General features: G+C 34.8%; 2 protein-coding genes and 1 long non-coding RNA gene across 3 annotated transcripts in view; 1 reads left to right on the forward strand and 2 right to left on the reverse strand.

The window, feature by feature from the left end:
- LOC146739116 (uncharacterized) overlaps positions 1 to 10,606 on the forward strand; it is a 28,622-nt gene extending 18,016 nt beyond the window's left edge. Inside the window, exons 13-14 of the mRNA XM_085503353.1 lie at positions 7,032 to 7,186; positions 7,690 to 10,606. Coding sequence (XP_085359479.1) covers positions 7,032 to 7,186; positions 7,690 to 9,444 — 1,910 coding nt within the window. The 3' untranslated portion in view covers positions 9,445 to 10,606. The remainder of the gene's footprint in view (positions 1 to 7,031; positions 7,187 to 7,689) is intronic.
- Positions 1,910 to 8,387, reverse strand: LOC146739117 (uncharacterized). The gene is made up of 2 exons (XR_014930419.1): positions 8,210 to 8,387; positions 1,910 to 2,085 (listed from the first exon to the last, which is right to left on the reverse strand). It is a non-coding gene; the product is annotated as an uncharacterized LOC146739117 (long non-coding RNA).
- Positions 10,607 to 13,539: 2,933 nt separating the features above from the next.
- On the reverse strand, positions 13,540 to 17,576 carry LOC100369669 (transmembrane protein 69-like). Its single transcript, XM_006817683.2, has 3 exons — positions 17,504 to 17,576; positions 15,764 to 15,879; positions 13,540 to 14,721 (listed from the first exon to the last, which is right to left on the reverse strand). The coding sequence occupies exons 2-3, from the start codon at positions 15,791 to 15,793 to the stop codon at positions 13,972 to 13,974; spliced, it is 780 nt and encodes a 259-aa protein (XP_006817746.1). The 5' UTR covers positions 15,794 to 15,879; positions 17,504 to 17,576; the 3' UTR covers positions 13,540 to 13,971.
- Positions 17,577 to 17,678: the final 102 nt, after the last annotated feature.

A 17,678-nucleotide genomic window follows, 5' to 3' on the forward strand; every position in this document is an offset into this window, starting at 1 on the left:
GCAGTGATATATTCAGATTACAATTCATCAGTGCTTGGGTACCATGCAGTAACTGAGACAGACATTCCAGGTATGTATAGTATACTATATATGTGTCTGCAGTGACATATTCAGATTACAATTCATCAGTGTTTGGCTACCATGCAGTAACTGGTATAAACATTCCAGGTATGTATAGTATACTATATATGTGTCTGCAGTGATATATTCAGATTACAATTCATCAGTGTTTGGGTACCATGCAGTAACTGGTATAAACATTCCAGGTATGTATAGTATACTATATATGTGTCTGCAGTGATATATTCAGATTACAATTCATCAGTGCTTGAGTACCATGCAGTAACTGAGATAGACATTCCAGGTATGTATAGTATACTATATATGTGTCTGCAGTGATATATTCAGATTACAATTCATCAGTGTTTGGGTACCATGCAGTAACTGGTATAAACGTTCCAGGTATGTATAGTATATTATATATATGTCTGCAGTGATATATTCAGATTACAATTCATCAGTGTTTGGGTACCATGCAGAAATTGGGATAAACATTCCAGGTATGTATACTATAGTATATATGTGTCTGCAGTGATATATTCAGATTACAATTCACCAGTGTTTGGGATACCATGCAGTAATTGGGATAAACATTTCAGGTATGTATACTATAGTATATATGTGTCTGCAGTGATATATTCAGATTACAATTCATCAGTGTTTGGGTACCATGCAGTAATTGGGATAAACATTTCAGGTATGTATACGAAAGTATATATATGTCTGCAGTGATATATTCAGATTACAATTCATCAGTGTTTGGGATACCATGCAGTAATTGGGATAAACATTTCAGGTATGTATACTATAGTATATATGTGTCTGCAGTGATATATTCAGATTACAATTCATCAGTGTTTGGGTACCATGCAGTAGCTGGGATAAACATTCCATGTGTGTATACTATACCATATATGTGTCTGCAGTGATATATTCAGTTTACAATTCATCAGTGTTTGGGTACCATGCAGTAACTGGTATAAACATTCCAGGTATGTATACTATAGTATATATGTGTCTGCAGTGATATATTCAGTTTACAATTCATCAGTGTTTGGGTACCATGTAGTAACTGGGATAAACATTCCAGCTATGTATACTATACCATACTACATGTGTCTGCAGTGATATATTCAGATTACAATTCATCAGTGATTTGATACCATGCAGTAATTGGGATAAACATCCCAGGTATGTATACTATACTATATATGTGTCTGCAGTGATATATTCAGATTACAATTCATCAGTGTTTGGGATACCATGCAGTAATTGGGATAAACATTCCAGGTATGTATACTATAGTGTATATGTGCCTGCAGTGATATATTCAGATTACAATTCATCAGTGCTTGGGGTACCATGCAGTAACTGGGATAAACATTCCAGGTATGTATACTATAGTGTATATGTGCCTGCAGTGATATATTCAGATTACAATTCATCAGTGTTTGGGATACCATGCAGTAATTGGGATAAACATTCCAGGTATGTATACTATAGTGTATATGTGCCTGCAGTGATATATTCAGATTACAATTCATCAGTGCTTGGGGTACCATGCAGTAACTGGGATAAACATCCCAGGTATGTATACTATAGTGTATATGTGCCTGCAGTGATATATTCAGATTACAATTCATCAATGCTTGGGGTACCATGCAGTAACTGGGATAAACATTCCAGGTATGTATACTATAGTATATACGTGTCTGCAGTGATATATTCAGGTAACAATTGAGCAGTGTTTGGGTACCGTTCAGTAATTATCATAAACATTCTTCTTATTTACAACATTTTTGAGTTTGGACCTTTTGTCAACAACATATAGGCATTCCAATTCAAACAATTTTTTCACCTTTGCTGGTTTATTTCTTCATTCGTGTAAAGCTGAATTACCACAGAATTTAGTTCAAATCCAATATATTAACGATGTGCATTCCATCGACAATCCAAATTTTGGTGACTGTACTTCAATGATATTTCCAGTTACTTCTTCTGCTTTATGTTTGCATTTGTCTCTTTCTATCAAATAATATGACAATAACATTTTAATTTTACTAACATCAATTGACCCCATCTTTTCAGCAATAACCAACTCTATCCTTTATGTTTCCACCAGTATTGAACCAGGGTAGCCTCGCCTCAGCAGGTTTATTGTGTTACAAAGTCAATTATCAAAAATCAGTGTGTATTTCACTGCCAATTTATGAATTGTTGAAAGACTCGGCATATAGAATAGTGACCATGATTGAATTTGTTTCCACTGATAGAGAATTGATCAATGTCCATGTTTTGAATTGTTGACAGACTATAAATTAGTTAAGGTTGCAATGTTCATGATTGAGTGTTTTGTAGGGTAGCAATAACTCTAGAATTCAGTGGTTATGAATTTAATCATTGTAAAACTTTCAAAAAATCTAGTATATAAATGAAACTGTTGGAATACTGTTGGAATAAATCATTCTAGATTGAAATGTCAACAATGAAATTGTTGAAAGACTTCTTGAAAATCAATCGCCGTCGTTTGCAATGTTCATTTGTGCAATTCCTTCAAGAATTATAGTGCACCAATCGTCCTGTATTGCAATATCCGTTAATGAAATAATTCTAGAAGGACTTTTGATAAATTAATCTAGAAATCATAGAAATGTTGAAAGACTAGTAGGGAACCAATCATCCGATAATACATGTGCATGGGTGGAATTGTTGAATAACTTCAATGGATGGGAATGTTCATGTATAATATTAGTTGTACGGTATATGTCCTCCTTGATTGAGATATCCATGAATGAAAGAACTTGAATTGAATCAATTGCCCTGGACTGCAACGTCCATACAGTACTCATTTCGCCCAGCCTCCCGCCCGCTTCCGGATTTCGATCGCTTTTTTTTCGCTCGCTTTGTTCAATTCGACCGCGCAATTTCCGCTTTTTTTTCGACCGCGCAAATCCGGAAGTATCCGCTCGCGCAATCGCTCGCTCGCTCGCTCGCCTGACAGAGCAACCGCCCGCATTTACAGTTCATTACCTACTGTTTCATGTACAAGTGTGTCATTTTTGTTTTTATGATGTTAAAATAAGAATAAATACAATCAAAAATTTATAGAACGACCGTTGAAAAAATACGGTGGATCACACGGCCATATAGAATTGGTAATAATACATACGCGTAGCAATAATGTCCACCATAAACAAGATCGAACCAAACATGTGAAATCAAATACGACACTGACACAGACACAACTAATATGAAATAAAACCATTCAATTTTTGGTGGAGAGCTAAAAATGTCTACTGTAGAGTATGGTATTCATTGAGTAACCGTGTATAGGGTGACGGTTGTCATGCACGCATGGTTTGGGTTTAACACGGGTCAAGTTGTAGATATGTAAATCTATGGCACCTATAACAATTGAAGAATATCTGCAGGAATAGTAAGACTGAAAAAAAAACGACCAATCGATTGTTATAGAATGACAGCAGTGTAAAATTTGTCAAACAAATACAATACTTGCAAATGTAATGTCGGCCAGCGCCCATCTTACTTGTCCGAAGTTGTCGAAGCCGACATCAATGGAGATCGCGTTTTTTAACTAGGCGGCTGGCAAGCGGACTAACACGTTACATAAACTTGTTGAATTACAATTATGGTTTTTATTTTTGCGCCCAATGTCTCGTTATAAAATAAAGGATTCAAAGTTTGCAGGGTATTCCGTTTTTTGCGAACTCTGGGCGAAATACTTTCATGAGCTGTACGTAGTTCACTTACAGCCAAAACAAAGTCAGCTTGGACATTAAGTTGTGAGACGCGACAAAACAAACGCTGCCAGTGATAGATTACGTGAATAAAAAAAAACAAAATAAACGCAATCAAAGGCGCCGACCACACGCTTTGGAAATAAATAGAACGCGTTGCTAAGAGGAATCGCACCTGCATCTCGACGACGTCTCCGGTCATGAGCAGGGTTTGCCGCGTCTTAGAAAAATTGAAAGTTAAAAAGGAATCAGTGTCGGGGAACCATTCACAATGTTTGCATGAAAAATCCCCCGCGAAAACCTTTTTTTTTCTGTTACAAACACTATGGTACCTGAATCCCGATTAATTCATAAATATGAATCGTTAAGGGTCAATTTCCTGCAATCCTTCAAGATTAAATTTGCCTCCGAAAATCTTTCTAACGATGACCTGGAAGATTGCCATGATTGAGTGCCACCATTTCTATTCTAAGATTTATTCAGTATAATAATACAAATGTTCACCCCAACAGAGGCGATCCGAAGAGCTCATTGTCAACCGAGGCGAAGCACTGCGATAAAGACTTTCCGTTCCCAATAAATAATAATAATAACAAAAAAAAAAAAAACTTCTCGTTCCCGACATTATGAAATTCTTTCGTTTTGGGGGAGAAACCCTGAAAAAAAAACTGATTTTGACAAGATAATTTAGAAATTGATATTAAGAATAATTCATAACGAAATGTATTCCATATGTACCCATAATTTTTTTCATAATTACTGATTACACACGAATATTACAGAAAAAAATAATTTGCTATATTATCTATATTTGTGCCTTTTATTTGTCTTGAATCGTGACTGAAAGGAGCTGGATGAAATTACAAACTATGTAGTGTGTTCGACAACTCATGTATGAACAACAATTTTAATAAATATGATTTTACTTGGTAAAATTACTGTATTTTTCTACATAAAAACAAAATAATTTCACAATGTCTTTATTATCATAGCGTTGTTGGTAAAAGTTGAAAATGATACATCCACGTGAACCTGCTTATATGAGATCGAAGGAGTCTCTGTTTTCAACAGCCGTATACATCTAAAACTGCGTCATCGCTAAGTTTCCTTGGTGGACCACGAGCTCTGTTCCTTGTTTGCACGTTATCATGTTCACACAATCGCAGACATTATTTGTAAGGGTGCTCTTTGAAATGGCACATTTTCTCGATGTTTTAGCGAGTACTCCGCGGGTATATGGCTTGTTCTCACATCAGCATAATTTTTCTCGAATTCACTCATCGCTTTCCCACATGCACTTCTCGTTCTTTGCTGCTAGCTTTTTTGCACTCTAATATGTTGTTGTTTTTGTCTTTCTAAACATCGAGTTTATTTTTGACATTCAACGAGATCGCTTGAATTTTTAATTTGATGACGGTTCGAATTTATCCACTTTTACAGTGATCAACATTGCGTTCGAGTAGAGTTACTAGTAATTATAAGTCTGATTTACATTTTTCTTGCGGTGTTTTTCGTCAATGTATTAAATATAAGTGCTTTGGGAAATAACATAATTATATTGCGCGAGTAAAAGAGTTTGGTGAGACTGTCACAACATACTAAAACAGATGTTTTATTTATTTTCAACGCGCGTGGTCGGCGCCTCTGATTGCGTTTATTTTGTATTTTTGTTTTCAAAATGTATCACTGGCTGCGTTTGTTTTGTTTTCCTCAACAAATTAACCGTTCCGAGATCTCTTTCATTTTTCGTCCGGCTGCTGCCAATCCAATAATTCGTCGTCACATGTAATCAGACAAGCGATTAATCGTCACAGTCATTATACTAGTAGTTTAAGTCCAATTGATTTGTAGAAATTCAGCTATGCGATAATTATATGTGCAGTTTTGTTTTGCGCACCCAGACACGATCAAAAGTTAACCAATAGATGTTCTGAACTACAGCATTCGTATTACTTGTGCAAATTGAGTAAGAGTCATAGTGTGAGTTGCGTTCGCAAATAACAAAGTGTCAAATTATTTTGAGCGCCGTTCGGAATAAATTTAGTCAAAATCACACAGAAACACACACACACAACACACAAATACTAGTACTCAATAATATCGCGATTGACCAGTTATATAGCTGCTTGAACTACACACACCAGGACGTAAATATGTAAATACAGGTCACAGTTCGACTTGCGTAGCAAACGTTACAATGTGTCAAGTGATTTGAAGGCGTCTTTTTTCCAAAACAGAGAAGCAGTAGGCGTTGTATTTTGAATCGTCATTAAAACCTAAATTTATTACGAATAAAAACTTAAGTTTATACATATAATGTACGATCATTGTTACTCCAGCAGTCGGTTGGCAAGCGGACGGTGTTTCTGAAGCCAGTCATAGCAGGAGCGAGCGAGCGAACAAAAGCGAGCGAGCGAGCGAGAGAACAAAAGCGAACGCGAGCGAGCGGAAAAAAAGCGGTCGGTTTCCGGTCGGAAAGCAGCGAGCGGTCGGAAATTAAGCGATAAGCGGTCGGAAAAAAAGCGATAAAAGCGGGAGGTTGGGCGGAATGAGTACTGTATATTGAATACTAGTTGGTAGAATCACCATAGACTACACTATTAGTTGTAGACCTTCTGGTTAATCAGCAGCCCAGACCCACACTGTCTATGAATGAAATATTAGTTGAAAGATATTGGGAAACCAATAACCCTGTATAGAAATATCCATAGATGGACTTGTGGGAAGTCAATCACTCTGGACTATGGATAGATTTGTTAGGGTAATCAATGTTGTGACATCAGTATAAAACTACTTCTTGAAAATGGTGCACAAAAAGATTCTCAAACTTTATTGTAATTAGTCAGCAATGGCCGTACGTATGGTCAAAATATCCTGCTGGTTTGAACCCCTAATTAAAACTGCAAATGTATTCAGTAAAACATTACAAGATGTCATATATACCGCTACTGATCCAAATTAGTGTTAAATAAAAAAAAAATTATTTACTAAATCTTTCAGACCTAACTGTGTCAAATTTTAGAGTACTTTCACTAAATAAAATTCCACCTGCCATAACATAATCAAGGTAATTAATGTGTTAAGAGTCATGGCAAATGATGGTCCCAATGAACAATATGGGTCCAATTAACAATTCAAATAAATGTAAAAGTTTTATTTAAATAGATAATTGTATTCCATGTGTATTAATAAATTGTTTTTTTATTTGTTTAGGCATGAATACAGTCATTATATATATAATAATTGCTGTGATATTGGTATTAACAGTATTAATTATGCTAGCTGTATGTGTTTACTATGAAAAACGTGCTCAGATTAAAGCATTTGTTTCCAGTCCACTAACACGAAATGTATGGCAAGACTATATGGTAAGTGAAGGTATATCAATTATGTATATATATCTAGTATCCATAGATGCAGAGATATACATTTGCTGTGTTTGTTTAAGCACGCTACACCAGGGCTGTACCCTAATGGTCAGATTCCTGACATTTTCACCAATTTCGAATAATTCAATTATGCATATCAATTATTTTATTTAATAGATCTATGAACAGGAAAGGTAATTCATTGATATTCATAGATAATCTATAACATCAATAAATGGCCCTGTATGAATAGAATATGGTACATGTTTAACAATTTATTCCTTGAAATATTATCACCATATAACCAATTACCATGTCTACTTACAGTATTTTGAAGCATAGTAACACTTAATTTGTTAGCTGTATACAAGATACCCTCTAAGGCAATTTTTTGCGAGCAGTGTTGTTTTGAATAAGATATTTCAACAGTTTATTGTATTTACATTCTGATTATTAGTACCAGTATTATTTGCACTGCCAACATCTAACTTGTTAAATTGCAGAAAAACAATTTCAACATGGAGGATTGTCAAAGTAATGTAAATCCTGATATCATAATTGAAGAATACGATGTAGTACTTCCAATCACTGATGCAACAAATGTAAAAACTTCAACATCAACATCGTCAAGCTTATCTGAGTCTCCATCAAATAGTCTTAATTCAGTAAATGGAAATAACGGTATTGAACTTGGACCTGATGGTCAGATGGCAGCAGCTGGAATAGAAGAGGCAGTTATACCAGCAGGGCCTTCACAGCCCTCACTGGATACTGACAATTACATCCATAGACAAGAGCAACAATCAGAGCGATCAAATGCTGAGTCATCAAATGGTATTCCATCCTATAGCAAATTGCGTGCAAACTCATGTACATCTAGCATTAGTTCAGATGAAGATGAGAATAATTTGAGCAATTTTTTGAATATTTCTCTTGGAAACATTGGTGATGAAGTTCAGGATACACCAAATATCGAGAATGAACATTCTGGCGGAACCGAATCAGATAATGGATGTAACTCACCCAACACATTGAGCGGGACACCTTCAAATGAGTCAAATAATTACAGTAGAATGACAGGAACTGATGATGGCTCAATTGTGCTTGGCCCAAACAAACAAACCACTGCTGATTGTCATCCTGATATATCATGTGTAGAGATCAAAACGAGTACACCTTTCCTCCAGCTGTCAGACACACTTCTTCACCCAGCCGGAAAACCGTTCAGTATCGATGACTCTCAAGTTGAAGACCTCAGTGAAATCAAGGCAGGATCTGAAACACTCAACTCAGAGTTATGTGAAGATCAGAGATTTACTCATCTGGGGTTATCTGACATTCTATACTTTCAAGATGATAGTTCTTCATTAAGTGAAAGTGAACTATCACCAGCTGAGTATGGCATGAGTCAATGTACAGATATGACAGACCAACCTGGAAAAAAAAACACAGATTGTTCAACTAGCTGTGAGAAGCCTCGATGGAATAGTGACAGTGAAAATAAACAATCACCAGCAGACCAGTGTGACTTAAGTCAAGGTCCAGAGATGACAGACCTACCTGGAGGAAAACAACCAGATTGTTCAACTACCTGTGAGAAGCCTCAATGGAAATGTGTCAGTGAAAATAAACAATCACCAGCCGATGATTACAGGTTGAGTCAAGATACAGTGACACCACACCTGCCTGGAAGAAAACAGAAATTTACTCATCTGGGGTTATCTGACATTCTATACTTCCAAGATGATAGTTTTTCATTAAGTGAAAGTAAACTATCACCAGCTGATGAGTATGGCTTGAGTCAATGTACAGATATGACAGACCAATCTGGAAAAAAACAACCAGATTGTTCAACTAGCTGTGAGAAGCCTCAATGGAAATGTGTCAGTGAAAATAAACAATCACCAGCCGATGAGTACCGGTTGAGTCAAGATACAGTTACACCACACCTGCCTGGAAGAAAACAGACAGATTGTTCCATTTCTGATCAACACAAAAATGACAGTATACATACCGAGACAGTTCCCATTAATGTTATGCCATGTAACCCAAATCAGAAGAACACCATGTCAGATGTACAATGCAGGCCTAGTATTGATGATTCCATGGACATAAATGTCAACCCTCTAGATGAATTCTTGATACTTCCACCTCAACTTGATGATGTTAATGATATTTTGTCAGATGATGATGGTATGTCTTTTACAGATGTAGCTGACCAACCAACAGATAAGGGGAATAGTGAGGTATTTGTATAAGCAGCGACTTCAAATGTTGATGCTGGTAATCAACAATACAAAGGTGTAGCTGATTTAACGCGCATTTTGTGAAAATCGCATTTTATGAACATTTCTTTGTCGTTTTCGGGGTTTGATTCTTCTAACATGGATACCAGATTATAGTTGTATTGGTTAGTCAAGCATTATAGTACTGATAATGAAACAAACCCAGATCCTGGTAATATACAAAGACCTGAATTAACAAAGAAGCCTAGTTGTTATTAAAGGTACATCAAGGTTTACTCAGATTTATGAATGCAGTTTCTTGAGCATGTACGAGACATAGTTTGTTTGCACTTATGATTTTGGACCCGGGTCAATGAAAGTAGCGTACATATTAATCCAATTGTTTGCAGATGTTCCATGTATTATTTTAACATGAGTATTTTATAATTAAATAACAGGAACTGTGATATTTATGTCTTGTTATAAGTAACTTTGTTCTAGTATTATATTGTATTGGAATTCTGTTGCGAAAGATTAGATATAACAGTGTGAGCCAAAAATGGAACAATACATAAACGAACAAATCAGATATATACCCATTTATAAGTTACCTGAAATACAAACTCGTTATGATTTGTAGCTAGTTTAAAGGTTAACAATGAGAAATATAAAACTTGATAAATGATGATAACAGACAGAATTGAGCAAATTAAATAGGTTTGGTAGGTGAAATAAAAGTACCGGTAGGTACAGTTTAGGAGTTAATCTGTATGATCAAGGTTGCCAAGCAGTATTATACGTCCATTTAGAAACAGTACAAATAACTATTAAATATTTATATTATTTCAAGAATCCTTGCCATTAACTTTTAGGCCAGAGAAAAAAAATTCTCTGTTTCTCGTTTCATGGAAATTTTTAAATCGCAAGGTAATTTTTTTTTTGGAGACTGAGCTAAAATGCGCATTTTGGAATGCTTTAGAAGCAAAAAAAACGTCCAAGGCGAGAAACGAGAAACAGAGATATTTTTTTCTCAGCCTTAAAGTTTCATATTTTTTTTAATCTATAATGCGATGTAGATACTGAAAATTTTTGTTTTATTAAGGAAAACAGTTTAATCTTTATCTTTAATAGGAATGATTATTGAGTTTTATGCTGTTAATGATGTGAAATAAATCATGTGGTATTGAATTCAAAAGGTTGTGTTCATTAATGTGATCATCGATTGACAATACAAGGTAATTACTTGGTATTATTGTTTTGCAATAAGTTGCTGAACTGCTGATACAACTACATAGCAGAATGCTATGTTCAACATACAATGGAAAATCATTGGGAGCTATGGTTGAAATGGAGCAATCTTATTAAAATTAATGAAAAAGTGTCCTCCCGTCTTATCTCACGAGTAGCGCCATCTAGAGACGATCCAACTTAATTATGTGTGATGTGTGCGTTTTACAACATCCATGGCTAGTATTGTTTTGAATCTATGGTTGGTAGTCAATCAATTTGTAGGAATTTATTTGAATGCAAATGAGAAGCCACTTCACATTCAGGCATAGTTGTCTTTTGTACAACATTGGTCACACTCATCCATTGACATCCTATACTGAAAAATACTTTATTTTAGCTGGAATTAATTTTCGCTGAAAAAAATATTTGGGTGTTTTGAATGAAATTTATTTTCACTGATTTCTGATCAATTTAATGAAAAATATAGGAAAAAAGGTATATTCGCTGGATTTTATTTTCACTGAATCATTCCTTCAAAAATAGTGAAAAATTAATTCCAAGCGAAAATAAATTATTTTACAGTAGGTCATCTCGACATAAGTAAACGGTTTCCTTGGTGGAGGTCTTGACCTCATGGGAAGGTGTCATGAAAAGGTCAAACAGAAGATACAAAATATGTATATCAGTGTAGTGTTGATAGAACAAGACAAAAATAAAATTGAAAATGTACAGCAGTTATGTATAGTGCAAACTCAACAAAATTAGAAACTTTTATCACATTTAAAGTTTGACTGGGTATACACAATGCAACACAAAGGCTTGACATTACAACACTTAAAAAACTTGAAATGGCAGTTTAATTACTGGTTGAAACATCCAATGACTGTATGAAATATTAAGTCAAAAAAACATGTTTCATAACTCTGAACTTGATGTTAAATGGATGTACTTGACTTGGCCTCGATTATGACGGGATTATGATCAGATTAAGATAAGCCAGCTGGCATGTGTTTGAAGTAACAAAAAATAAAATTCACTAAACGCTCTTATATAAATATATATATTTATTTATTCATTTATTTAACAAATTATATAATACTTAACCATTTATAAAATATAAGTATATAATAATACTGCTAAAACATGTACATGTATTTCCAGGTTTCACGCTAAAATTCACTCAATTGAAAGTAAAACAATCATTTTTATTGTTGTTTTTACATTTTCACATTTTATGGATAACCGCAAATTCACCAAACAGTAAAATTTAGATTATATAGTAATTGATTCCTATGCAAATGGTTAAACAAGCAGCCTCTCGGCTGAGATAGCTCCGCTGTTAGCAAGACACATTTCAATTCAAGAACTGAAGATATCATTAGAAAATGAACAATATGTACGGTATAGTATCAAAGCAATCAGACTTGCTGTTTTCAACAATAATTCAAAAATATCACTTTTTACCAAAAATGACGTAAATATTCATCAAAATTAGATAATTGAAGATACCATCACAAAATGAACAAATCTGAGAGAGGTCCACATGTAATACCTATATATGTAATATCAAAGCAATTGGACTTGCGGTTTTTAACAAGAAGTGGAAAATATCACTTTTTACCAAAAATTACAAAAATATTCACCAAAATTAGAGAATTGAAGATATCATCACGAAATGAACAAATCTGGGAAAGGTCCACATGTAGCATCTATATATGCAATATCAAAGCAATTGGACTTTCGGTTTTTAACAAGAAGTCAAAAATATCACTTTTTACCAAAAATTACAAAAATATTCACCAAAATTAGAGAATTGAAGATATCATCATGAAATGAACAAATCTAAGAGAGGTCTACCCCAGGTACATACACACCAAGTATCAAAGCATTCAAGCTTGTAGTTTTCAAGAAGAAGTCGAAAAGGTAAAACATTGACACTGACGACGACGGACAATCACTCATATGATAAGCTCCGCTCGACAAAGTCGACTGCGGAGCTAAATATTTCATCCTGGGTGTAAAAAATCCCAAAGTTGATGACTTACATTCAAATCAATAATTATATAATATTATATACAATATTTGGTAGTTCCAATGCCAGTGAGTGGTTTTTTTGGTGGAAGCTTACTTGTGAAAAACAATAAATCTATTTAGCAATAAATTTTACTAAATTTTACGAGAATAGTTGCCATTTTGTAAGTGTTATTATGTGATGAATGGTGGAGTACTTGAATTTCTGAAATTGAAAGTGACAAAAAATGCAACATGTATTTTGGTTTAACATTTCTATGGAATAGTTCTAAAAAAGTGACTCTTCTCAAAATTTCACACTGCAAATATAGACAAAGTGATTTTTCATGTTTCCATGTCACTGTTGCTACAAAAAATAAACCTATGAATATTGCCAAGTGATTTAATAAGTTTCTCAAAAAAAGTAAGTAGCCTTCTATCCAAGAGCATTACTGTCATCTGTGTGCATGCATGTTTACATTCTTCACGTTTTGTTCTCAGTTAGTCTTTACCTACCTCGCATACACTATACAGCAGGGTTTTTATTAGAAAAAAACTGCAAGAGGGAGCACTGCAATTCAGCGAAGCCACCAAGTGGAGATAGGGTTCTCCCTACCAGAGTGTGGAATGTTTGATAATTTCGAGTTAAAATGGAGCATTCTATGGCTTTATTGGGGCCAAAATTAATATCAGACAGGTCACAGTTGAAGACTGTGCCCACATGTGATCCCTGGTCAATCAGAATTTTATGGTTGCCATAGGATCTGTTCCCCAGGGTAAGAGGGCACATGGCCATGGCATGCGGGCGCTGCGCCTATTTTCCCTTATTTAAAATAATCCCTGTACAGTATATGCAGTTCCGTCAGACACACACAATAAACATAAATATTGCACATGACCATACAAAGCATTGTTTTTTAATTTACAAGTTTGTCTGTAAATTCACTTTTAGCAGATTTCTATAAACAGGTCGCTATCAATATGTACACATTCATGGTTGTGCGAGTCCTTCATATACACATAGTTCTCATGACAGTCATTTAGGTATACCTCAACATTAAACTATTTGCTAAACTGTTTTCACTTATATCGGTATTATATCAAATACAGAATGTGTTTCGCAATGTATCATTGATTTTATTCTGCATTACAAGCAAATATGTTAACAAGATTCAATTAACAAAATCTATCTTAACTAAACGCCTGATGAAAGTCTCAATAAAAAAATAGGGCATCAGAATGTGATGCATTAAAACCCTAATATTCAGGCACACCTTGACGGCCACAACTTGAAAAGTTGATTTAACCAATCGTAATTGTTCATTTTTGATTCGTCAGTGCTTTTTTTATTTCCTGTACATGACATCTCTCCTGCTTGTCTGGACGTTGGGTATAAAACCGATGAGACACCAGTAATGTAATCACTATACCCAAAGTGATGTAGAAGCGTAGAGACTTGTACCATGCTGGATAGCCTGGCATTGCAATATCAGTAATTGCAAAACCTGCCATGGCTGTAATCAAAACTGGAAGTCCAACAGATGGTTCTACACTGATACCAAGCAGTGCAATGGCAGCTGGAGCAATACTATATCCGAGATTAGACCAGTTTGGCCGAGTATCACTTCCATCGGGAAGCGCAAGTCCCCATCGAACTGCACCAACAAAAGATAGCACAATGGCAGCGTCTGCCATCTGCACAAATAATATATCCTGATTATACACACCATGAACGATCGAATAAGCTGTACCGGCTGCAAACGGGATCAGAGTCGCTGCTCCAAACACCAAAGCTGGTAAAGGTGCTTCCTTAAGGTATCGTAGTTTATAAACCGTTGCTAAAGAGACACTGCCACTTACTGCATCATCCTGTTTAGAAGTAGAACATCTTAGTGATGTGTGGATTGATCTAGAATTATTCACATTGATGGTGCTTTTCCTAACTGCTGGAGTAATGTAACATCTTGATGCAGATGGCGTTGAGGTAGACCTACTTAGATACCATGTACTCAAAACTCTTGGATGCTTCAGGTTCAACTGTCTTAACACTGTACATCCTAGAAGCCTCGTCTGTAAGCAATAGAGTAGTTTGACAATGTATGGAGGCGATTATAATTTTATACATGTACTCAACAGGAGACTACTTTTATGAAGTTGTATTGTCGATTTTGAGTTATTTTACCAAAATCTGAAATTGGCGGTGCTTGTGAGTTATAATGACTAAAAGCTGGGCACATTGCGCTTTTAATTGGCCTTTTTACAATAAATACTGTCATGCATCACTTTTCGATTTCTGCTGTGGGTGCATGCTAAACACAACTAACCTAGAAATCACACAAACTCAGGGATATCATAAGTAAACTAGTCCTGCAATAAATTCAAAAGGGAGGCCTAGTGGCTCAAAAGTCTGATGTACATCTCAGATCAATCTTAATGGAAAATACTTAATAATACAGTCCATCTTCAATCGTCAAAACAGAGAATATTGGGTGCAATTTGGCGACATGATTACACCCTAATACATTTTGTATACTGAAAACTCAAGCACAACTGAATCCACAAAATTGCCTTGTGATTTTTGAATATCAGTGAAGTGAATATCCTAGCTGTTGTATAATTAAATTACATATATAACCTAACATGACAAAAGATTCAAACAAAATTTTGCCAACAATACTACTTCAAAACTAATAGTTTGTCATTCGACAAATATATAAAGCTTCAAGTGTATATATATGTATGCATGTAATTTTACTTGAATGCACAACATTGAATGTCACTGTTGACTCACCTGAATTTTTATTGTCAAATTGCAAGTAGTGACGGTACACATTGTGCATTTTGCCACAAAATCCATGTTCCATGGGCAACAACTACTGATGATTAAAAAATGCATTTACCTTCTGGTAAAATACAATTTTCAACATGATATGTTTTTGAAAGTGAAACATGATATAATCAGTTCAAAACCTATATACATGTATGAAGAGTCAGTTTCTATTATGGAGAGCCATTATGACTTGTGTGAAAAACTTAATAAATCATAATCACTTGATGGTTATGGCTAATAATCTATCATAACCATCACATGTGTTATCTAATGGATACTAACCTGAGTTAGCAGGTAACTATATGGTAACATTGTAGAACAGTTCAATAGTTAGCATGCAATAACCATTTCTGGATTAGTAGTAGTAGTAGTAGTAGTAGTAGTCCAGAGTTTTAAATCTGGTTTGGTCCCCGATTGGATTGAAGAAAAAGAAAAGAAATCTGATTAGTGTAATCACATGTGATACTACCATTAAAACTTCTACTGTATTACAATGTTACAACGTTAAAAATTTTAGTTCAAAGTCTAATTGTGGTTACTTTGTTATTTAGTACCCGGTACATCTCTTAATTTCCATACACAAAATTTTGAAATGAGGATTCAAACAGATATAGTTTAGGGGAAATCACTACCAGCTCATCTTGGAATTATTATTTTTTTTTGTGACACGACTTGCCTGATTGATTAAACCTATCTGGTGTAAACCATCATCACTATACTAAGGTAGATAGAAGATTTTAGCGCATTTGAAAACTCTGGAAACACAATGACCCTTATTTACATAACAGCAATACTGAAAGAATTGAATGGTAAATTTCACAAAGTATAGTTTGTAGGATAATTATTATTCTTACCAGTATTAAGGGGTAGGGGGTGTAGCCAATAATAGGACTTCAATGTACTATAGTGCAGTTTAGGCATACCTTAACTTCCAAGCTGACTATCAGCTGGCTTTGTGTTTTAATAACTTGTATCTTTTATAGTAGAAGCCTACTCACCATTTTTGAGAAAGTTGGTCATAAATCGCATGACAATGTCCATTGGTTTATTATGTACAATCCTGGAGCTATTAACCCATGCCACCATAAAATAGCATTCTTAAGTGTGTATTTTTCAAAAATAGCTATTTTTAGAACAATTCCATAGAGCGCAATGTTAAACAAAAGTTGCCTCTTTTGACACTTTTTAAAAACCAGATTTTTGACAAAAATTCAGGAAAACAAAAAGTATCCCATTAGTAACAATGTCACTATGTCACCAGCCTACAATTTGAGATATGGCATAATATCTTTGCCTATAATATTGCCAAAATGGCCGCTATCCACTAAAATACAACCATGATATATAGATGATAATATTTGGTAATCGTAGTCCTAAATAACTATTAAAAATAGCTAGACGTTTCGAGCAATGGCTCTTTATTGATAGCATAGAAGAAAATTTCTAATAAATAAATAAATAGTGGTTTGGAAAGAAATCCTGTTAATCAGAGTGTGTTTACTGTAAATACCAGGGAAAATAAATGCTTTCTGCCTTAACCTGTTTGAGTTTTCCAAATTACATTTACCTTTCTAATAACCGAGTTTTTTTTTAACTAAATACTGAATATTAAAAATGTCCAGCGTAAATTATAAATGCATTTTTAAAAACATCAAATGTGATTTGAATACAAAAATAATCACAATACAATTATAAAATGAATATGACATATCGACAACATTAAACGAGGTTCAGCAATGTATGTTAAATATTAACCGCACTGTCTCTATATTGTACGAGTTATCTGGAACGTACGTGCGTCAATGCAAGTTTGGTGTGGCCCTTGGTTTTTAGTGCGGAGCATGGAGTTAACTCCATGTGTGACGAGACTGCTGGTTCGATGCAAGATTGGCCAGTCAACGTCAAAACCAAATCTGGAATGTTTTGCTCAATAAACTTAAGACAAGCTCTATAAAACTTTGAATATACACCACCTATATTCTACATTATGAAGGCAGTAACTGCACAGTCACACACACTCACCTACAACCAACACGTTAGTCATCGAGAGAGTAACCTTTATGATGACCTTATTTTGCTTCTCGTGTAAACAGCTGACTGTTAGGACGCCGCCACAGTTTCGTTTCCCGAATTTCACGTGACTATCATGTGACCTTCACGCCCCTTCTAGAAAAAAATCAAATTCTTGCTATTACAT

Source organism: Saccoglossus kowalevskii, chromosome 9 (assembly GCF_978046115.1).
Source record: "Saccoglossus kowalevskii chromosome 9, keSacKowa6.1, whole genome shotgun sequence".
Taxonomy (NCBI): domain Eukaryota; kingdom Metazoa; phylum Hemichordata; class Enteropneusta; family Harrimaniidae; genus Saccoglossus; species Saccoglossus kowalevskii.